The sequence below is a fragment of the Lingula anatina genome, chromosome 5 (assembly GCF_051362555.1).
Source record: "Lingula anatina isolate TDL-2025a chromosome 5, LinAna3.0, whole genome shotgun sequence".
Taxonomy (NCBI): Eukaryota; Metazoa; Brachiopoda; class Lingulata; order Lingulida; family Lingulidae; genus Lingula; species Lingula anatina.
Window position 1 is genome coordinate 14,489,500 of NC_141771.1, and position 23,229 is coordinate 14,512,728.

The 23,229-nt window shown below is 37.7% G+C and overlaps 1 protein-coding gene, 1 non-coding gene and 1 pseudogene across 3 annotated transcripts; 2 read left to right on the forward strand and 1 right to left on the reverse strand.

Annotated features, from left to right (window-relative positions):
• Positions 1-238: 238 nt before the first annotated feature.
• Positions 239-22,484, reverse strand: LOC147761693 (uncharacterized). Its single transcript, XM_087014186.1, has 8 exons — positions 22,096-22,484; positions 20,518-20,580; positions 20,013-20,201; positions 3,028-3,186; positions 2,539-2,717; positions 1,983-2,034; positions 865-1,026; positions 239-442 (listed from the first exon to the last, which is right to left on the reverse strand). The coding sequence occupies exons 1-8, from the start codon at positions 22,213-22,215 to the stop codon at positions 350-352; spliced, it is 1,017 nt and encodes a 338-aa protein (XP_086870312.1). The 5' UTR covers positions 22,216-22,484; the 3' UTR covers positions 239-349.
• Trnat-ggu (transfer RNA threonine (anticodon GGU)) lies at positions 8,507-8,579 on the forward strand. Its single transcript has one exon. It is a non-coding gene; the product is annotated as a tRNA-Thr (tRNA).
• Positions 8,980-12,014, forward strand: LOC147761695 (uncharacterized; annotated as a pseudogene). Its single transcript, XR_015334508.1, has 2 exons — positions 8,980-9,298; positions 11,504-12,014. The product of XR_015334508.1 is annotated as an uncharacterized LOC147761695 (transcript).
• Positions 22,485-23,229: the final 745 nt, after the last annotated feature.

Below are 23,229 nucleotides of genomic sequence, written 5' to 3' on the forward strand. Positions count from 1 at the left end.
GTAGAGCAGCAATGAATCGACTATCTAAGGAGATAATATCACCAGAGATATTCACGGAAATATTAATGTTCGGAGCCGAGATTTAATTACTGTACCCCGCAGGGACGACGTGTGGGGAGGCGTGTGAGAGGCGGAGAGACTATTAAAAGATTAGGCAGTTTTTCTTTCATGTACGTCCGCCATTTTTAGGTCACCGGCTTTGTAAAGCCTGGCTTAATTCGTTGAGAATGTGCTCTAAGACTCGGGGTGACTGAAACACCCTCCAAACCAAACATCCTCTATTTGACAGCTAAATGGTGAGCACTGCAACCTAATGTACCCTGTGTTATGAGTCTTATAAAGAGTCAATTTAACTTGACCTTCCGTATGCCCACTGGTCCATATCACCCTTGAATATCACCTTCACTGGGTCCGTAGCTGCAGAGAACTTCTGTACCACGTCCTAGAATATTGATGTTAGGAAAACATGTTTTAAGAAACATCATTATTTTATATTATGGTTATATAATGTCTTATGGATATAGGGAAATAGCTGTTGGAATCACTTTAAAAGACATTTACAGAAACTTCCCCTCAAAAAATCAATATGTTTATAACTCTCTCACTCTCTCTCTCTCTCTGAGAGAAGCTATTTGTTTTCTCCAAAAATTCCCTTCACTCTTTCATTACCTTGAGACAAAACATTTTCTTAAAGGGAATTTTCTTTACAACCAACAATAGCCATATATGGATCCAACCACCAAACTTAGCCGGAGGTTCTGACCCACATGCATTCATGTACGCACGCACACACACACATACACACACACACACTAGCGTACGCGCACACACACACTAATAGTAGGGTATTAAAAATATCTTCACCTCTGGCAAGGTCACTCTCTGGCAATTCTCTACCACCTGCTGCGGGTTAGAAGCTCCAACAATGACTGACTTCACACATGGCTGCTGTAGTAACCATGACAATGATGCTGTTGCCATGGGAATGTTGGCTTTGGCACACACCTCGCGGATTTCACTGATGGCCTAGAGCATTGGAAACATGATTATGTGTTTATCCTTTTATGTTTCATATATACAGTTTTTTTAATCACACATGCATCTGATATTTCTATAATTTATTCTAGCTCAGGTTTGATATGGATCAACAATTTTCAACCGTGAAATATGGGCTGTTGGAACCACTGGAACCTATTTGTTTCTTGTTTCAATACGGATGAAGATCGAAAAAGCTCTTCAGTTTGAAATGTGTAACATGACTGTACTGTGTTGTGCATAATAATAACCTATATCTTCTAAAATGTACATTATATCTATAATAATAATATTCAAGAAAGAGAATGACATGATTTTTTGTATTTTCTACTGCTTATCTGTTATCTGTTTATAATAAACTGCTCAAGCTGTGATAAACTTTCTGAATATACTTTTTTGTTCAAACAGAAAAAAACAAACAAAACATTCATTACATTTTCAACCTCATCATTTTCAACCTCCCAGACCCACTCTAGTGTAATAACAAAATTAACTCAGATCCTAAATAAGTTATAACCTGACAAAGAAAAGTATAAACAAATTTACCATTATTATCAATATGCATCACTCACACAGTCACACAAATTTTGATTAATTTTGTCTAAAAATGTCAAGACCTTTGATAAAATCAAAGGAAATGTTATCATAGAGTGCAATCATATAATTGAAAATCTGACATCACTCTTTATACAACTTTTGTCTGCACTTGTAAACTATGCCTGTCTCTGTTATGAATGTTTTAGTCAATACGTAGCCCTAGATGTCTGGACAGACAATCAAAGGAAAACATGCTTGTGGGACTACTTTATTTATAATCTTTTTAACTGTCTTCTATATAAGCGTGTAATACTTTTATGTATTTCATTTTATTCCATCTCATTCCAACTTATTTAATTAGTTTTTTTTATTCATCTCGTTTTAAATAAATAAAACATCAAATATCATACCTGAAACACCTCTTTTTCTGCTCCATCATGGCCGTGGCGAGCAAGGGGGGTACTTGAAAAGAAATATTGTTAAAGTGTAAGTTTGGTCAAACAAGGACTTATGCCCATATGATAGACCCCATTCCCACAGATTTTTAGATGGATCTATCCCCGTGGGGAGTCTCACTAGATTACTGTCAGCTTGGCTGGCTTACATGTCTGTCCTGCCTACTAAAAGCTGTAAGGGGGTAATTAACTTCCATGCGCGGTCGGCTGACAGTAATTTAGCGTGAACCCCCTGGGAGTTAGGTCCATTTCGAAAAGTGTGTTATCAGGCAAGAAAAAGGCCTACATATGCTGCAGTTAGAGACACGCAATAAATGGTGCTTGACTCAGTAAAAAAAAAATCATATCAATCATGTAAGATCGTCTCAAGCAATTTTATCTCCCTTTTTTATAAATGAATAACATGTTGAAATTTTGGGAGTAGAAAACCTAAAATAAATACAGCTTGAAAATTTAACTCAAAAACATAAACACTAAAAAAATAATGTGCAATGGCCCATATATTTTGTACCTGTCCTTATGAAATAACTTCCCTCGCCTTCTTCCCTCAGGGACATCAGACGGCTTCTGGAACTTCCCTGTAAGTAGTCCTTGCTGAAGTGGTGAGTAGGGGAGGAGGGATATGCCTTTCTCCTGGCAGAGAGGAAGTAGTTCCTCCTCTATGGACCTCCACAGAAGATTGTAGCACACCTTTAAATATCATCAAATTATAAGAAAATGAAGTTAATATAATGAATAAATAAGCCAAGTCACTTTAGGGAATATAGTTTTAAAAACATTTAATTTTCAGACTCTAAACTAAAAAAAGGGTTTACAGATTGTTATTCTGGGACCAGTTCTGAATATCTAATACCTTGGTAATTAATGGAAATATAAGTAAAATTTCCATGTGTGAAAATTGAAATTTTCCAATATGATGGTCTATAATGTAAAATTATGCACTCTTTAAGAAACGGCCATATCATAAATGTTCTGAATTAAGGGTCTGGGGGTACCACACCTGGTTAGAGATGGGCTGTCCTCCTGCTTCAAGAAAACCTCGCAGATCATTGGGTCCAAAGTTGCAGACACCATAGTATCTTATTCTCCCCTTGGCTTGTTGTCTCTTCAGCTCGGAAACAGTTTCATTCACATCTGCCATGATTGTTGGCCAGTGGACCTAGAAATAGAGCAAAATATGTTAAGTTTTAAGAACAGTTAAATATACTAATTGATTTCAAATATTTTGTCAGCATATTTTATTATTTTATATATATATATATAAAATTTAAATCAATAAATAAATATAAAAACAAGAGACACATATTTAAATTAATAAATAAATATAAAAACAAGAGACACGTATCAGCCCGACTCGTGAGTTTCACAGGCATAACCAGAAGGCATGCCCGATTATTTGAAACTCGGAGTCAGGGTTGATACATGTCTCTTGTTTTTTTATTTATTTATTAATTTGAATTGTGCATAAATGCTTTGGACAGTTGAGCACACTGTACCACAGACACACACACACTTGATATATATATATATATATATATATATATATATATATATACAGCATTGGTCAAAAAGGTTGTCCCACCCCCATTTCCATGTACTTTTATTTACAAATGATCACCTCACAGCTGTGAACTGTTAGAAATAGTGCTTTTTATCACGGATACCGTGTCTAACATGATTAATGGTTAAAAAAATACAAAATAGTGGTGAAAATATACATATTTTATACCATTTAGTAAAATTTATAAGAGGTACCCCCTCAAATCGACTGTTTCACTGTTACTTCTACAGATGTAAAGAAATGTCTATAAAATTGAAAAAGTGCCATCAAATGTCACCAAATTCACACACAATTAGCATTAGGTTGTGCTCGTTAAAGATCACATGCCTAACAGCGTGTGCGTCTACCACGTACTGCAATTATCTCCTGTAGACGGCGCGACAAGCCTTCAACATGGGTAACAATTCTGTTATGTGGGATATTGTCCCATTCATCCTAAAGAGCGTGGCAGAATTGGTCAAGATTATTTAGGAATTGGTTCTCCTCTGCAATGCACATTCCAATTTATGCCACAGGTGCTCAGTAGGATTAATATCAGGACTCAAAGACGGTTGTCCCATCCTCAGGGCCCTGTGTTTCTGCAACAAATCGTTTGCCAGACGAGAGCTGTGAGCAAGTGCGTCGTCACAATGAAGCCAGTAGTATCCCTGAAGTCACCTCTTGCAAATGGAGTGAGATTTCTGTTGAGAATGTTATATCAAAATGCCCCTGTTACGTTTTGTTCCAAAAGGAACAATGTACTAATACCATGGGCTTGGAATGTTCTCCAAATGCGGATTGATCTAACACCTCAGGGGATATTATCCTGCACACACCCTTCCAAGAGGCATTTTTTAACATGTCTATGGACCCTCTTTGACCATCGATGGGATACAAGAAATAATTTGATTCTGCATCAAAATCAACTTCCTTCCAGTGATGGATGGCCAGGTTCAGGTGCCTGTGCGATTACTGAACGTAGCATTCTCAGCTGATATCTCATTCCATCTTCAAGAACTGACTTTGGGGTTAACTTCAGGCTTTATCATGACTGCACACTTGCTCACACCTCTCGCCTGGCAACTGTTTGTTGAAGAAACATAATGGTCTAAGGATGGAACCACCATCTTTGAGCCCTGATATCAAACTTACTAATCAACTGTGACATGTATTGGAGTGTGCAATGCAAAGGAGAACCAACCCCATAAAAACGTGGACCAACTCCCCCAACTTGTTTAAGAAGAATGGGACAATATCCCACAAAACAGAATTGTAACCCGTGTTGAAGGCTTGTCGCGCAGTCTACAGGAAATAATTGCAGTACGTGGTAGACGCACACGCTGTTAGGCATGTGATCTTTAATGAGCACACCCTAATGCTAATTGTGTGTGAATTTGGTGACATTTGATGGCGTCTTTTTAATTTTATAGTCATTTCTTTACATCTTTAGAAGTCACAGTGAAACAGTCGATTTGAGGGGGTACCTCTTATAAATTTTACTAAATGGTATAAAATATGTATATTTTCACCACTATTTTGTATTTTTTAAACCATTAATCATGTTAGACACGGTATACGTAATAAAAAACACTATTTCTAACAATTAACAGCTGTTAGGTGATCATTTGTAAATAAAAGTACATGGAAATGGGGGTGGGACAACCTTTTTGACCAATGCTGTATATATATATATATATATATATATATATATATATATATATATATATATATATATATATATATATATATATATATATATATATGCAGTTCCTGCCATTAAGCTTGCCATACTGATATGATAGAATGCTCAGAATGCAAGAGGTGGATTCACAGGTAGGAGGAATCATTGTAATTAAAACAAGGAGGAGAAGCATCATTTAAAAGCCAACATATACATTTTAAGACATTGTTTAAAATTATGTTTCCTGTGATCATTTTGGTTTTTGCTAGTAAAGCTTTCTTTAGTAAATACCTTATTGACCTGCTTTCCTTTTTAAAAAATAAGGTCTTTAGAATTGTCTTTTTTATAAACACAAAATGGCACAAGAACCAAAGTATATTACTTTAAAAAAACATTTATTAATCAAAATGTATCATTTTCTAAATAACAAACCAAGTGTCACTGTTTTGCAATATGAAATTCACAAAGATCAAATACACTGAAACCAGTCTATTCAATTGTTAAAATGATTCATTTTAAGGAACGAAGTCTTCAAACTAATGATTATAGTTTTTGTGATTTACTGTAAATAAATAACTACAATCCTTTATTATCCCTAGGCTGTGTGTTCCAATGTCAGAGGAACTGTTTTCTGAATGGAGCCAAGAAGATGTGCAAATTTATTTGCAAGTCCTGTGCTTTTACGAGCGATGTGGACTATGATTTTGATGGTGCATGCAGACGTCTTGTGGCACTCTCCACTCAGGTATTTATTTACCCAGCTCAGAGGAAGGCCCAAGACCACCTGGCACCGAACAGTGATGGCAGAGCTGAGGGAGGGGGACCTTACATGGGGACAGTCCAGCACATAGCCAGAGACAGGGCCAAATGGAAAGAAGTGACTGTGGCCTTATGTCCCACACGGGACGAAGAGCATTGATGATGATGATAATATTCATAGCCATGATTTTATGATATATAATTTTCATACCAGATTTTGTGTCTGAATTGATGTGCGTTGTATGTCAGATTGATTGTAAGCTGTTGCCTGTGTAAAGATGCAGATAATTCTGGTCACCATCCCTCAACCCGATCAGATCATCACTCTTGCACCACCCAACCACTGTCTCAACAGATTCTCTTTAGATGTGCGGGTTTAATGTTTTCGGAATGAATACTTCTATAATCAGTTTACAGGTCAAGTTTAAAGAAGTCAGTTTGTTCAGAGTCACACTAGGTACATGTAACTCATTTAAACAATAAAAAGCCATATCTTTAATTAACAAATACATCCACCTCGCATGTATTTTAGGAATGGTCCTCTGCCTATTGTCCAGTAGTAGGAGCCATATAGTACTCCCTCTGGAAGTCTTCTCTATCACATGTTTAATTGAATAAAAGTGACCACTCTGGCAACCCACCTGGCTGGGAAGCCAATGTAATGTAATTATATATGTGAAGGTATATAAAGATAGAAATAAAGGTAGACGTAAGTAGTCAGTACTCAGAGAGAGGACACTGTATGCTGGTCTCTAGAAAGCAAAACATGACGTTACGTTAGATGTTTGTCTATGGTACGATCACCATCCTCCTTAATAATGGTAATGGAAATAGCAAGGGCTTCTCAAATTTGTTCTATGGCTACGTGGTCAGCACATGTGTTGTCCCGACTTATTTTGTCTACATATTTTGGGAAAGGTTCTATTAGAAACTGTGTGAGATCATCTTTTTTATCCTGGGGTAATCTGTTGCCCATTCATTCTTAAGAAGATCAAAACCAAATATAATGTATTATAAAACTAGATAAGCACTCTGAGAGTGCAGACCTCTGCCAAGGCAGCAAAGTCTCTACCCAATGATGTTTCATCCCTAAATTTTCATTCTATAATGATGTAGTTTTTTTTTATTTATGATTATAGATTGATTGATTACTGATCCGGATCACCACCAAAAACTAATCATCTGTTCCTTGGCCCACTTCTGACAGTTCCTGAAAACTTCACATAATCGGTCCATAACTTTTTTTTTTTTTATTATTGATTGATAATTGATCCGGATCGCCACCAAAAACTAATCACTTCTAAGTTAACCCATTTCTGACCTACCCTGAAAATTCCATCAAAATTTGTCCATAACATTTTGAGTTATGTTGATGACAAACAGAAAAACAAACAAACAAACAAACGTGGGGTGAAAACATAACTTCCTTGGTGGAGGTAAAAAAAAATTAGTTTATTTTGAAGCATATCTTACCTTTAAGGTGATGAAAGTGCTTGTTATGGTATTTTATTTTATAACTTTTTCTAAAGAAAGGTCTTACTCAGCTTTATTAAGTGTGTACAACCGTTCTAATATTTACATCATATTAAAATTTGGTAAACAATATTTTGTGCAGCATTATTGAGAGTGTGCTTTGGGAAAAAAACAGCTTTTTTAATAACTATTTTTAGTACAATAACTAAAAACTAAAATGCATATTTTCTGTAACGGATGTACGTTGACCTGCACCAAAAGCTTGTCAAAAACTAGAGGATCAGAGAGGCGATACCACCTCCGGATATTGTACCACCAGCTGGAGTAAGCGCAATCGTACAAAAAAACCAAAAACAAACAGGAACAACCACCAGTGTTGTGTTTGACAAGCTCTTCAAAATGCAATAAACAAGACAAGAAATATGCCCCCCCCCCCAAAAAAAAAAAAAAAAAAGCAAAAGACAGCACAACTTTTATAAAAAATGGTCCGATCAAGCCCAATTTCAAGATAATAGGCTTGTCAGTTTTCTTTGAAATGTGTTATCAGTGTCCCATATACACTGAAAGAAAGAAATAGGCCTATCTCTGCCAGTTTTGGAAATATAAGGGATAGAAATTTGCAAAGTTCAGTTCATGGTGAAAAGAAGGTCAAAGGTCAATTTCAAAGTGACAGTTAGATTGCCAGTATATGACTTCCTATTCAAGTTCAAAAGTAACCATGGGTGTATCTCCGCTAGTCTTGGAGATAAAAGGGATGGAAAAATTGCAAAGTGCAGTTCATCATGAAATGTAAGTCAAAGGTCAGTTTCAAGGTCACAGTTAGATTGCCAGTATGTGACTTCCTATTCAAGTTCAATGGTAACTATGGGTGTATCTCTGCTAGTTTTGGAGATATAATGGATGGAAAAATTGCAAATTTCAGTGCATGGTGAAAAGTACTGTAGGTCAAAGGTCAATTTCAAGTTCAATAGTAACTATGGCCGTATCTCTGGGGGGGGAGGAGTGTAGTCGCTGGCCGGGATCCCGGGCTCGGTAGCTCAGTAGGTAAGAGCGGTCGCATGGTTTGCGAGAGTCCCGGGTTCGAGTCCCGGTCGAGCCTTGGTGTTTTCTCCCCCCAAATCGCTACAACAGTTTACCATCAGTTTTATATAATCTAACTAACAATATTGTTAAGGTGCAGAAAATGTCAAAAGAACACCTCCATATATCATCTTACTGAGCCTGTTAACATACCCAAGAATTAAAATTGAGGAAAATCCACATGTGTATGACAATAATCTCACATGTATTTCTTGCAACATGGTTCCCAATGTCTATTTGTAAGGACTTATCTTTTCAGTCCTATTTAAAACACACACAGGTGGGGACAACTACGTTACGTCACTGCGTCCGGGACACTCAAGCCTCGTTTTCCGGTCACTGAGTGATTTAATTCAGTCAGTTGCAAGCCTTTATGCAGAGCAGACATGCTTTACTTAACATGGGGAGGTTTTCTCTGCATGACTTGGGGCTTATCAAAGAGTTATCAGAGGAAACTATCAATGCTCTGCACGCTGAATAGTAAAAAAGTAGAAAGACTTTTTTCCTCCCTGCAGCCTGCCCAAAGACTGCTATTGCAGGAAGCTGTGCAAGAGTTAAAGGACACTCCAACTATACCACACAATGCAAAAGCCCCCACGACGGGAAATTTGCAACAGAAACTGGACTCGGGGGACTTGCTCTCTATAGCAGATATTATGAGCATCATGGGGGAAGCATTAAAGGCGAGTGAAAAACCAACAACAGCAACACCAAAAAGCAGCTATGAAAACACCGAAGGTGAGAGAGAACTAAACACACTTTCTTCTTTGATACCACCTAAAAAGCCCCCCTTCCGAGACGTCAGAGATTACGTCTCCCTTGTCCCTGGATCAACACAGAGAGACGCAGTAGACATGGGCTCATTCCTTGTAACGGTTAAGGACAGCAAAATCCCACTAAATCGACTATCACAGGCGCAGTACATGGAAGGGGCACTCCGTATTGGAAAAGAGATCATCAACATTGATAAGGCCGGCACTAAGTCTCTTATGAATTACATGAGCTATCTCATTAAAATCAGCACGTTTGCAGAAACTTTTGAGTGGGACAGTGTGGTCACTTATGGCTATCAATTCAGGAAAAAGCAGGCTAACGATGAAATAGAATGGTCCCAAGATGACACCTACCTCATGCAGCTTTTATTATGCCCCAAATAAAACAGACAAAATATCAACAAACCAAAGAATGACCTCACAGGCAAGCCTATTTGTGAACGTTTTAATGGCCGTAATGGTTGCACTCTCAGGTTTTGCAGGTTCACCCATGCTTGCTTTAAATGCTCATCAATGTCCCACAGTGAATTTGAACACAAGAACTCCATGATCACATAAACAAAAAACTAGAAACTAATGACATTTTTGAGTCTCGCTCAAAGCAAAACTTGAACATTGGGAGCGGGAACTCGGTTCAGACTATGATAGAGACTTCATTTTAAACAGCATTATTAATGGTTTTTCCATAGTGGATAGTGAAAAAATTGTGCCAAAAAGAGTAACTGTTGAAAACTCAAAATCAACATATCAATCAGCACATCTGATTGACAAAAAACTTAAAGAAGGCATTCAAGAAGGACACTACAAAATTGTTGATGATACACCGCATATTATTAGTGCAATACACGCTGTCCCAAAACAAGATGGGGATATCCGCATTATTCATGACTGTAGTCACCCTGAAGGGCTCAGTGTTAATGATTGTGCCACCAATGAGGGAGTCACATATCAATCAGTTCAGGATGTTATTCGTAACATTTACCCCGGGTGGTATTTAGCTAAAGTGGACTTGTCTGAAGCGAATCGCTCCGTGAACCTTCACCCTAGCAATCTAAAATTCATGGGATTAAGATGGACTTTTTCCAACGACAATACAGAAACTACAATCATTGATACGCGCTTGCCGTTTGGGGGGAGAAAGAGTCCAAGTATCTTCAACAGACTCACTCAATCAGGGCGCAGAATGATGGAGAAAAAGGGCTTCCCAGTGGTAGTTGCTTATTTAGATGATTTCCTGGTTGCAGGCGCAACTAAAGAAGAATGTAGCGACGCATACCAAACACTACTGAAACTATTGCGTACATTGGGATTTCAAATAAACTGGAAGAAGGTGGTCGACCCGTGCCAAAAGTTGACATTCATGGGGATAGAGATTAACACTCTCTCCGGTTTAATGTCCCTTGACCCAAATAAGCAGTCTAACCTTCTCCAGCTACTTCAGAGCTTTAGACATAGAAAGCGAACGTCGCGTAAACAACTAGAAAAACTAGCAGGACACTTAGCCTGGGCCAGTCATGTAATCCCGTGGTGGAAACTGCATACAAGAAGGATATATGACTTAATTAATACAACAGCTTCACCGCGGCATAAAAGCTTATTGTTTGGTGTCTAGCAGGACACAGCTTGATGGCATTATCATCTGCTTCACAATAGCCAGATGGCTTTCTGGAACAGTCGCCCCCCGGCGTTAGTACAAACTGACGCTTGCATCACAGGTGGCGGAGCATACTGTGAGGGCGACTGAACTTACTGTGCTTGGGGACTAGATTTGCCACCCCTGGAAAATGAGCACATCAACGTAAAGGAGCTTGCGATCATCTTATGGGCTGCTTACCGATGGCATAGAAAATGGGCCAATCATAAAGTGCTCGTTTTAACTGACAATATTGCTACAGCAAGCATTATTAACAATGGTTCTACCCCATCAAAGACAGCCTTTGCTTTGCTTGAACAACTTGTGTCACTTGCTATCTCATTTAATTTTAGTATAGAAGCCAAGTTCCTCTCCGACAAATTTAACATCACAGCTGACGCTTTGAGACGTCTTCATGAAAGGGGTCAAATAAATTGCTTTATCCAATCCGTCCGCAAGAGTGGTTACTATATGCCAGATTATTATCTTCTAAACCACCACGTATCTCACCTCACCTTAAACTATTTATTTCTGCAGATAAACAATCGGACGGTTTCGCTGAGCAATTGGACAGGGAGGTAGCCCTACTTATTGGTCAGAGGTGGGCCCCGGCTACCAAGAGGACATATGCTTCCCATGAGCGCAGCTTCGTTAGTTTTTGTGAAAGAATCGGCATGCTGTCAGTACCCGCCAGCAATACTACTATAGCCAGATACGTCGCTTTCCTAGCCAGGGACAAGTCATTCAAAACAGTACAGCAGTATTTAATATCATCAGAATTCTGCATTTGGATAAGGAATATCCCAACCCACTAAATTCAAACTGGACCATCACTTCACTGTTGAAAGGCGTCAAAAGAAGTAAAGGTGACACTACGGCCTCAAAATTACCTCTGCAACCCGCGCACCTACTAAAAATCCACAGCATGTTAAACTTTTCTCAACCACAAGATTGTCGCTTCTGGGCCACATTACTCATGGGTTTTTTCCGTCTGCTTCGCGTGAGCAACTTAACGTGCACTGGACCGGAAGACTGTAAGTCTATCTGACGATGTGACGTTAGATTCCACAAGTCTGGAACTGTCATTAAAATTAAGAAATCAAAAACAATTCAATTTCAACAAAGAACCCATACTGTCGCCCTCCCAAGACTTACAAACAATCCATTGTGCCCAACTACAGCATTACTGTCCTTCCTCGCGTTGGCGGGACCTTCATCGGCAGACTCACCTTTATTCAACATGATTCTTAATGGACAGGAATTGAAACTTAGTCAGCTATTTTTCAGGTCTTCCTTGAAGACTGCGCTATCCACCACTGGACTTTCAGAAACCATGTACAATACCCACAGCCTGCGACGGGGTGGGGCTACATGGCTCGCGTCTACAGGAGTGCCATTGTCAATAACAAAAGCAACAGGGGACTGGAAAAGTGACTCGGTTTTTCAATATATCGTACCAGACCCTATTTCTATCTCTACTCACTATACCATACTCTAAACCTAACTATGGATGGGTACGTACCTAGGACTGGAGTATTGAGATTTTGTTAATTATTTTATTACTGTAGATGTAGTGACGTAGCGTAGTTTCGAAGCTATAATAAAAAGCTTCCAACCCACACCTGTGTTGTTGTTTTAAGTAAGGACTTATCTTTTAAGTCCTATTTAAAACACACACAGGTGGGGACAACTACATTACGTCACTGCGTCCGGGACACTTGAGTGATTTTATTCAGTCACTTGCAAGCCTTTATGCAGAGCAGACGTGCTTTACTTAACATGGCGAGGTTTTCTCCCACCCACCTCCCTGCAACTTTCATCACTTATTATTTATTATAAATAGCATGTTCACTAAAGAACTAATGTAAATTTCCTCTTAACCCGGTTATCTCACATCTAGGGCGCTGGGATGCAGGGTTCTTCCCTAGGACTGGATTATTGAGATTTTGTTAATCATTTTATTACTGTAGATGTAGTGACGTAGCGTAGTTTCGAAGCTATAATAAACCTGTGTTGTTGTTTTAAATAGGGCAAATTTTTTGTCCAATTTTTGATTAATTATTATTGTTTTTTTTTTTTAGGTTATATTGCCCCCCTGTATTGAATGAGCATTTTGAGCAACCCCCTATCAGTAAAAGTAGCTGGAAGAGGAGTCAGTAGCTCTGCCTTACCACAAGCCATCATGATGTGGACGAATACTAAGATGCCCCACACTATGCAGGAATTCAGTCCAAACCATTTCTCTCTTCTCTTGGAGATACATACGGAACATTGAATCACCAATAATAGATGTAGACATTAGCAGTGAACAGGAATCTGATCTAGACCAAGAATGCACCCTTAACAGCAGTGATATACCTGAAGAAGAAAACCTTGACCCATTGTCGTGTGGAAAAAGCTTAAAGGGGGGAAATTTGTAACAGAAGCAGAAGTGTTAGAAATACTCCATTCAGCAGAAGACATACTTACATGCATTCCAGATGATAAAAAGGAAAATGTAATGTTCAAAATAAATAACAAGAAAAACGTAGAGCGTCGTGCCGCTGGCCCTAGCAGTAATTTCATAGACGATTGTGGGGCTTGGGGTGGGACCCACTCACCCACAACTTTCAAAGCCAAGGTAGAGTCTAAATGGATAACTGTCGTTAAATAGCATGTTCACTAAAGAACTAATGTAAATTTCCTCTTACTCCGGTTATCTCACAACTAGGGCGCTGGGATGCAGGGTGCTTCCCTAGGACTGGATTATTGAGATTTTGTTAATCATTTTATTACTGTAGATGTAGTGACGTAGCGTAGTTTCGAAGCTATAATAAACCTGTGTTGTTGTTTTAAATAGGGCAAATTTTTTGTCCAATTTTTGATTAATTATTGTTGTTTTTTTTAGGTTATATTGCCCCCCTGTATTGAATGAGCATTTTGAGCACCCCTCTATCAGGAAAAGTAGCTGGAAGAGGAGTCAGTAGCTCTGCCTTACCACAAGCCATCATGATGTGGACGAATACTAAGATGCCCCACACTATGCAGGAATTCAGTCCAAACCATTTCTCTCTTTTCTTGGAGATACATACGGAACACTGAATCGCCAATAATAGATGTAGACATTAGCAGTGAACAGGAATCTGATCTAGACCAAGAATGCACCCTTAACAGCAGTGATATACCTGAAGAAAACCTTGACCCATTGTCGTGTGGAAAAAAGTTTACAGGGAAGAAATTTGTTACAGAAGCAGAAGTGTTAGAAATACTCCATTCAGCAGAAGACATACTTACATGCATTCCAGATGGCAAAAAGGAAAACGTAATGTTCAAATAACAAAAAAAATAACAAAAAAAACGTAGAGCGTCGTGCCGCTGGCCTTAGCAGTAATTTCATAGACGACTGTGGGGCTTGGGGTGGGACCCACTCACCCACAACTTACAAAGCCAAGGTAGAGTCTAAATGGATAACTGTCGTTAAAAAAGATGGATTGTTTTGTGTATACAGACAAACAAATAAGAAAAGACATGCTGTTCCCATGGAACCCCAACCTTCCCAAGTATTACAACTTCACAGATACTATACTAGTTCCAAACGCAATCCTGAATACAGAAGAAGGATAACAATGATTGAAGATATGCAACCAGCCATCGCCCTTGTTGAATACATTGGGACATACCCGGGCCCCAATAGCATCCACGGTAATGCTAAATTCACAGTAAACCCCTATTACTGCACTTCAGACTACGTCATATACTGCATAACTGCTGAACGTGATGCCAAACCAAGTGAACTTTACAAAAAGCTGGTCCGTGAAGCCGACTCAGAAAACAAAAGACCAGCAAATTTGAAACAGATTGCTAATAAAAAGTGTTACAAAAAAAAAAGGCTAGCTCTTCATCTTCTGGACCTTCTAATATAGCAAAAGACTTCATTATCTTACACAATTCACTCCATGAACACCCTTTTATTCATAGTATAAATCACATTAAGAGCAAATCCCCTTGTGTTATGTTGTACACGGATGAGCAGATCGCCGACATCACACGATTCTGCTGCGCTGCTCCCAACATCAGCACTACAGTTTTGGGAGTCGACAAAACATACAACCTGGGACAACTTCACGTGACTTCTTTGACATACAAGCACATAGGATTAATAAGAACCAAGACCCAAGATCACCCCATATTTTTAGGACCTATTCTTATCCATGGACAATCAGACTGGAAGACATTTGGGAACTTTTTCAATTCTATCGCAATGGAAATTCCAATAAAAAATCCAAATATAGTCAGCGGAAGTGATGAAGAAAAAGCAATCAAGAAAGGTGCAAACTTTGGCTTTGGCAAAAACACTGATCACATTTCTTGTCATCGACACATAAAAAACAATGCTGTAAATTTTTTGAAAGATAAAACTGGGGCCAACGAAAAAGAAAGAAACAAAATAATTTCAGCGATATTTAGCCAAAATGGACTAATATATTCAGACAATCAAGTCATTTTTGAAGAAAGGAGCCAGACAGTACTAAGAAATATTGAAAATTTGCCCCAATTTGAAAAACATTATTTAGAGAATACCCTTCCGCTGTTACAGGAAAACTTCAAAACTAAAGAAAGACACCAAGATTTACCCACTGCATGGACAAACAACATTTGCGAATCAGTGAATCACATTATCAAGATGAAAGTAAATTGGCAACCTCAAGATACTATGACTCTGGTTAATTCACTCTATGAAATTGTCAAGGGACAATATTTGGACATGGAGAGAGCCTTCATTGGGAGGGGGGAATTTGGATTGGACTCATATTTCGATAGATTCAGTGTAGACAGGTGTGCATGGGCAGGTAAAAGTGCAGAGACAAGGAAAAACACACTCAAAGGTTTTTTAATTTGCCCAAAGGTAAGCAAAATATGGTTTCTGCCTGTGGGTTGAATTTGATTGGAGGAACATGCAATGGGAAAAAGCCTAACCAACGAAAGAGAAAGAGAGCAGATAGAACAGTAACACTTCCAAGGGAGTCAGCATGCAGCAAAATTATCATATAGGGGTCATATCAGTGTTTTGGGTCTAGACTTCAGATGTCTCTGAACTGCTTTTTTTAGGTTAATGTCTTCAGAATTTGTCTTGCAGTGATTGAAATTTATATATTTTTTTTTGGTTGTTTGAACTGAACTGAACAGAGTATAATCACTGGTGAAGATTGTAGTAGTGTATAGTGGTGTCACTGTCAATACAAAGATTTATGATATATTGTAACAACAGTTTTGTTTGTTCTGTACTTATAACTTTTTAGTTGCCTTTGCTTTGGTGACTGATCTTAAGATTCCTAGGTCCTAAGGTTTATTGTTTTGAAAATCAATTGTATGCACATCTGATGAACTCAATTTACTTTATTGCCAGTATACTATATATATATATATATATATATATATATATATATATATATATATGCTTTATTCATGCTTTAATTTGGTCTATCAAACCTTTAGCCCAGTGAACCTTTGGACTTTTGCTATATGGCCTCTTCGATATTTATAGATGTAAAAGAAGTTTTTCATAGTTGAGAATATTTATCTCCAGCAAATAAATTCATATGAAAGTAATTTCACATTGTTTCTTGGTCACAATGGGGGTGTGCAAAGGCCCAAGAGCTAATGAACTAAACCTACTAACTAGTCGAGCAAAAAAGCCGAATCATTTGTCATAAATGCAGTTTAATGACCTCAAAGAAAATTTTCTCTTAATCTACCCACTATGCAGTGAACTTAAGAACTGTTCAATAAATGCATTCTAAACAGCTCATAGAAATAATAAATTCCATTTTACCACCAAAAGGGTGGCTAATGCATTATTATTGAATTTGTGCTGGCCAACACATAACATGAACTCCTTAAACAGCTATATGCACTCACCAATAATCTCGTTTAATTAATGCGGGAATGGATTCATAAACTAATTGGCTATATAGTAAAAGAAAATTGTCCTTTGCTGCATTTTGGCAAAAATGAACAGATGTTCTCCCAAGTCTCCTTTGGATTTAATTTTGAGCATGTTAGGTCGACCATTCTATGGGTTTGAAAACCCCTGACCCAAAACTGCTGATTAAACATATCCACAGTGCCGATTCCACAGCTTCTTATAAACAAAATATATATTCTGAAATGTACCAGATGTTGATGCTGCGATAGAAGCTGGGAGATGGATGCTGGTTACATTATTATACCTGACAAGAGTGGTTATAAACTATAAATCATCCTTAATTATCCTGAATTCAAGGGCAGAAAGGGATTGTCATATTATTCCTAAGAATAAAATGTCATCATTTCCCTGGGAAAAAATTCATTTCCTTGGGTAAGTGGAGTCGCCCTGTAAATAAAGTCAATGACATTAATTGGTAGAGTAAGAATTTGCAGTGGTCCTGCGTCACCTTCAAATGTTAGAAATGTATCTGTGATGAGATTCAAACTGTGGAACATGTTTTATTTTTGTCCTATGACAGCTTGCATTTGCAAGGATTTTAGCTTGTAAAACATCTTTGGAAAATTAATTTGGATCCTCTTGTTCAGCTTAAAGCAATAGATAATGTCTTTAATTGTATATCAAAATCCATTTTAATTGCATGTATATCAAAATCCAAGTAAAAATTAAAGGAATAAATAGTGGGAAAATAATAAAATAAAATAATCATACCCCTGAGATATTTGAGAAAACTAGTTGCTACCCTGATGTACATTGGGCACATGCATCATAATCATTCATCATTGCTGCTCTTAAATTTAATTTTTGTAGTGAGTGAAATATGAATGATGTAAATGATGAGTTTGTGACAAAAATTAAAATGTTCGTTAATAGGTTTATACATTATGGGGGAAATTTTGATTATCAAATTTGATATCTGAATCCTCTCCAATGCATTTTTAAAATATTGAAATACAACATCCATGTACTGAGTGCTGCTGGATTTTAAAGAGCTTAGAAAAGCAAATCCCACAAATTAAACCCTTGTGCAAACTGAAAATAAAAAGAATGATAATAATCATCTTAAATATATGCATGAGCCTTCACCAAAACAAAAATTAAAAAAGCAGAAAGTACCTGAGCAAAAATTATAAATACACATAAAACTTACACTTTAATTTGAAGTAAATCTAGCATTCATGTACATGTCTTCTGTTAATATGGGCTTATTAAAGTTATTTGAATTAAACTAATAAAAAATTAGATTACCCAAGACTGCTGGTATCATTTTCTCCATGTTTATCTTAAATTGTAAAATTTATTAATGCAAACAGTCATACACCAGCCCATTTAAAAAGTTCATTATATTATATATTTTCACACAAATGAAAGAGAGAAAATCAATCCACTATTAATTGAAATTTATGCATTGAATGGATTTATTTAAAATCCAGTCTGATCAGCTGCTTCTTATGATAAATATAAACATAAAAATATGAAAAAAAAAAAAAAACGATAAGTACACAAAAATAAAATCAACATTAATTTATTAAGCTGATAAAGTCACAAAGAAACTCTGAAACTAACACCAATAGATGCTGATAGCTCCACTTGGGTTTTCAATATGGCGAAAGACCCGACCATTTTATAGGTATAAGGCTGATGGTACCAACAGCTGAAGTTTGGTAAAAGATATTTATTATCCAGCAATACTTCTCTCTCATATTAACCTGTTTTAATGTTACAGGCCTTTTCTAATATTTACTCACTCTCGCTTTCGTTTTTCCCAGTGTATTGTGCTGTATTGCGTCGTATTGCGCATTTCAGCTCTACCCAATAATAATTGTATGATAAAATGTTTTTTTTTCTGAAAAGCTCACAAGAGGGAGTAAGTCATGTACAGTAATCAAGACAATCTGATGAAGGGTAATGTGTGATGCTTCATAGGTAAACATATTTTTGATCTTTCTTTGCCTTTTATTTGGTTTTAAAATAATTTTTGGCGAAAGGCAAGTACTTTCTCTCAGAATTGCCATAAATTCACTGCCTGCCTGTCACAATATTTGCCTCAAACCACTAGCTGACACTTGGGCTGTTCTCCCATAACTCACAATATCACTCAGATGACAGAGTGATATCTCACACATTACCTCTGACATGCTGAAAACTTTTCAGAAGGGCCAGATATTTGGACCGACAGTAATGAAAAATTTGCCAGACCAAATGGATTTTTGTCGGTCCAAAAATCACTTTTCGTTCGAGGCAGATACTACAGGTACGAATAGGTAGCTTACTTTGTTTGTGAATGTGACAGTTTTGAAATGGAAGGAAAAAATGCTTTGGGTTTAATATAATTTTATTAGTGAAGTATGTCGAAAGATGACTGTAACTTCAAAATTGCGGTTTTTAAAACTCTTGTCGGTTCTTTGGACTGACCAAGTCCAATTTTCTACCGGTCCAGACAAATTTTCCCAGTCATGACCGATTGGACAGTTTCAGCATGTCTGTTACCTAACTCTATATTTAAGATTTGATTAATCATTAATTATTATTATAATAATGAGAATTGAGTTTCTTAGACTGTAGCCTGTACTCTCTGAGCATTTGACACGTTTATGACTTTTTTTTTCCTTTTTTATTTTACAAAAGGTCTATAATTTTCAATCAGTCACTATTTATACCATTATTGATGTGCTTTTTGCTATGCACGTTTTATTTGATTTTTCTGTGAAATGCTGGTACTTACACTATGTATCTCAAATAATGCTCTCTGGCAATATATGCCTTGAATAGCTTGGTGATATACTGTGTACATTGCAAGGATGACAGTGTGATACTGTTATCTCACAAATTACTTTATTCTATATGTATAATTAATGTATGTATAATTAATGCATAATTACTAATAATAATAATAATAATAATAAGTAAGTTTCCTTGGTTGTGGTCTGCACTCTCTGGGTCTTTTTATTTTCTGCTTTTGGTCTGTACATTTGACAGCTTTGCTGCCTTGTTTATCATAATAACCATTATGATCAACAACATGCACAAGTATGTTATCAAAATCATGCATTCATTCACATGTGCCTCGTGACGACTTACCTGGTACAGATCAATATAATCTGTCTTTAACTTTTCTAGACTGGTCGTAACAGCTTGGTCAATGTCTTCAGCAGTGTATGGCGCACTATTTGCGCCTTTTCCATTGCCTACCTTGGAGGCTAGTACAATATCTCTTCTCTTACTGGGGTCCATTATCTGCCCCAGAACAGAATGGGAGTTCAGATATGCCTGTAACATAGAATACAGAAATAAATAAATAACTTTGTTATATGATTGTATGAGAGAGACAGACACTGATTGTGAGTGTGTGTATGTGTTTATGTGTGTGTGGGGAGAGAGAGAGATGGGGCATGTGTGTGTGTGTGTGTGTGTGTGTATGTGTGCATGCACATGTGTGCACGTGTGTGTGCACATGAAGAGACTGGGGAGGGGGGGGAAGCAGCTAGTGATCAAATAATTTATAAAAACTTAAAGAAACAAAATCATAAACTTTTCTATATGCATCTACCCAAAATAAGTCTGACCTTTATCACTCTCTCCTTACCTCAGCAGTGTCTATAAAGTTTATACCTGTCTCCAGTGCTTTGTCCCATATTTTCTTAGATTCCTGTAAAATATTAAAATAAAATGTATGTATGTTCAATCGTAGATCAATTAAAATTTGACAGATTATGAGAAGAGGACACCTGTCTTAGCCTCTGAGGTACCCTCTCCCCCTCATCCCCTTCCCCTCCTCCCCAAAAAATGATTAAAAAAGCAAATCAAGGCAGTATCAAGAATTTTCTACAATCACTGACGATTATATTACAGTGGAAATATTATCCAAATCATCTACATCTATTGTTTTCTAGTCCCATGCAAAGTGAGACAAAATGGCTAATACATGCATCCCATCCCCACCCCGCATCTAAGGCTCTATTCCCATAGATTTTAGATCGATCTATCCCCGCGGGGAGTCTCACTAGATTACTTTCAGATAATCCGACTTAAATGTCTGTCCCGCCTACTACAAGCTGTAAGGGTGTACTTAACTTTCGTCTCCGCCCGGCTGACAGCTATTTAGCGTGAACCCCCAGGGAGTTAGGTCGATCTAAAGTAGGTCTATCTAATCTATGGAAATGGGGTGTAATACTTGGCCTTCCCACACTTGTCTACATTTTTAATAAAAGTTATCATACAAGCAGGACTGATCTACCTCTGTGGGGATTCTTGCTTAAATCCACTCAGTGTAATCAGCTTTATTGGCTGGCATGCCCCCCTTGAGAAGCTTGGGGAAAATTAATTCTTTAGAGTAGGGGAGGGGGCATCTTGATAGTCCAAGGGTTAATTGGTCTGAAAATGGTAACATTTTCATCGGTTTTTTAATCAACGGTTCATTGGTCCAAAGGGGGCGTCTCAATAGTCCGAAGGTTCATTGGTCCGAAGGTCCATTGGTCCGAAAAACGGTAACATTTTCATCGATTTTTTAATCAAGGGTTCATTGGTCCGAAGGTTCTGTAGTGAACATTCGGACCAATGAACCTTTGGACTATTGAACCTTCGGACTATTGCTACGGCCCCGGTCCCAAAGTTCTATAGTGAACATTAGGACCAATGAACCTTTTTGTTTACTGAACCTTCAGACTATTGCTACTGCCCTGGGGAGAGGTGGTTGCTCTGCATTTGTGCACTACTAATACACTGTAATTGCCCCTAGTCTCTCAAGGGGGTGTGTGAGACAAATAGGCTGATCACACTGACTGCATTGTAGGGAGAATTCCTGCAGAGATAGTTCGATCCTACTAGTTTATGATGATTTTAGAGTGCATTCCCAGAGATTTAGATCGATCTAACTAGAGCGGCCGGGGTACGCATATTTGGCTGCGCACATTTCACATTAAACCTCAACTTTCAGGCCCGTAGCCAGGGGGGGTTCGGGGGGGTCGAAAGAACCACCCCTTTTGCTGGGAAAAGGTCCACTCTGGGTAAAATTTGATCTAGGAACATGAAGTTTTTATGGGAAAAGGTCCACTTTTTCAGAAAAAGAACCCCCCTTTTGAAATTGCTGGCTACGGGCCTGACTTTAAAAATCAAAATTATTTTAACTGCATTGTTTTAACCATTAAGACACGCCGCACTTTACCTCCACGGACATCGCTCCCCAAGTTTTGTCCCCGCCAACCTGGCCACCATTGAACTGCCAGGTGCCCAGGCAGATAGGGGACACATTCAAATCACTCCCTGGCAAGTTGACTCTCTGCATCTTCAAAGTTTCAGTGCACTTACAGTACTGTATGTCGCTGGTATTAATACAGACAGGTCTCGGAAAGCGTGGATGTTTTACAAATTACGGTGCATTTGCCCGGGATTAACCAGCGAGGCACAGTTCGTCACTGACAGAGTCTGTGAGATATAGAGGTCAAGCAAACAAACTGTGTCTGCAGGAGTTAATATTGTTCCAGATGAAGTAGCGTGTATTCTATTCAACAGAGATAAAGCCGACGATTTAACGGTCCGCACTTTAAACAGATAGTATTTCTTTTTTCCTTTGATTAAACAATTAAAAGCATCACCATAAAACTGATGTACACTTAAAAATTAAAACGGGGGCATATCAAGAAAAACTTTCCTTTAATATAATAAAGGAAGTAAGAAGAATATGTTTTATTAGCCTGTGACTGTAAGAGTGCGGAGCTGCCTTGACCTAGTTAAAATTTCAGGATACTGTCACATGACAGTAACGTGATGAAGTAAGCACAGATAAGATCTGCCTGCTGACTACTCACGGATAAATAAATAAATAATTAATTAAATAAATAGACCAATAAATAAATTAATTAATTAGTGAAGAGATTGAAAAACACTGTATCAAAAAGATTATTGATCAGGAATGGAGTGATGATCAAAATCTACAAGATTAAAGCAATAATAACTCTTCCTTTGAGATTCAAAAATCCGCATGAAATACATTGTAAAAAACGCATGGAAATATATTCTATTGTATTATACCACTAAAACGGCCGTTATTGTAGGAAAACTAAAATCTGTGCTTGTCAATAGGGCTTACGATGCCTTTTTTCCGGTCGACAAGTGCATTCGTTGCTAATGACGTAATGGTGTCACGCGGATTCTCGCGTTCATTCGAGACCAAAATAACATGGCGCCAAACGCATTGGTGCAGACGCAGACGTAAGTTGCGAGTTTTTGTACAGTGCGTCGGATAACGAAAAGCCCAGAATGGCACACATTGCGGATATAAATGCATTTTTAACAAAAA

Bases quoted from the DNA above. Each gene is read 5' to 3' on its own strand.
- LOC147761693 (XM_087014186.1), bottom strand. From the start codon at position 22,215: ATGCAGAGAGTCAACTTGCCAGGGAGTGATTTGAATGTGTCCCCTATC. The intron at 20,202-20,517 runs GTAAGGAGAGAG...TCTATGTTACAG, and splicing joins ACTTTATAGACACTGCTGAG to GCATATCTGAACTCCCATTC. The intron at 2,718-3,027 runs GTGTGGTACCCC...TGATATTTAAAG, and splicing joins GACAGCCCATCTCTAACCAG to GTGTGCTACAATCTTCTGTG.